We start from the raw sequence: 943 nt of genomic DNA on the forward strand, positions 1-943 counted from the left end.
TTATGCTTATCGTTCAAAGTTAAGAAATGCTTCTTATGCTTATCGTTCAAGTAAGAAATGCTTCTTATGCTTATCGTTCAAGTAAGAAATGCTTCTTATGCTTATCGTTCAAGTAAGAAATGCAATTATATTATACTAACAACAAATCGAAACTATCCACTATTTCAATGTTAATATATTTGGGAAAACATTTACCGGAAGAAATTTTTCCATTACGTAACTGTCAAACAGTAGGAGATCATATTTCTTATAAGTAACCATTTATTACACCAGTTAACATGAATGTTTTTCAGAATAGGGGAGAAATTACTCGTATCAATATGTACTTCAACTTCATCTATTTCGCTTTCTTCTTCCTCCAACTAAGCAGCATTGAAACTACGGTAAGTTCATTTGAAGTTAAAAATACAACGCAATGCTATAGTATTTCGAAAATTTCGAATTTTCGACACAGTATGAGATTGATAATTTCATATAATTTGAGGAGACGCAAACGGAACAAACAGAGCCGTTGGATTTATCACTGCAAAAATTGAGTAGAGAACAAGCGCCAGATTTGTGCTTATTAGCGGAAGTAGCCGATAAAATGCCGAAAGCCGAAGTAGCCAACAAAAATACAGATGAATTTGACAGTCAAAATCCGACAGTCAAGATGAATTTAACAGTCAAAGAAGACAGCGTTAAACGAAAACGTGCAGAAGAAATTGCAGGGAAGGAATCGAAAAAGAAGAAACTGCTGTGTGATAAATGTGGAAATAGCGTAATAGATATTAACAGGCATATGATGACTCATACCGGTGAGAAGCTGCATAGTTGTCCGATATGCACGAAAAATTTCTCTCAGCCACACGACAGGGATATCCATATGAGAATTCATACCGATGAGAAGCCGTACCACTGTCTCACATGCAACAAAAGCTTCTCTCGTTTATCAACTTTGAAA

At 35.1% G+C, this 943-nt stretch overlaps 1 protein-coding gene across 1 annotated transcript; it reads left to right on the forward strand.

Moving 5' to 3' along the window:
* Nucleotides 1-278: 278 nt before the first annotated feature.
* LOAG_19239 (zinc finger protein) lies at nucleotides 279-941 on the forward strand (the record flags this gene model as incomplete). The annotated part of the gene is made up of 3 exons (XM_020451891.1): nucleotides 279-383; nucleotides 485-797; nucleotides 871-941. 3 exons carry the CDS (start codon nucleotides 279-281, stop codon nucleotides 939-941), a joined length of 489 nt encoding a protein of 162 aa, XP_020304301.1.
* Nucleotides 942-943: the final 2 nt, after the last annotated feature.

This window comes from Loa loa (assembly GCF_000183805.2).
Source record: "Loa loa unplaced genomic scaffold supercont3.3669, whole genome shotgun sequence".
NCBI lineage: Eukaryota > Metazoa > Nematoda > Chromadorea > Rhabditida > Onchocercidae > Loa > Loa loa.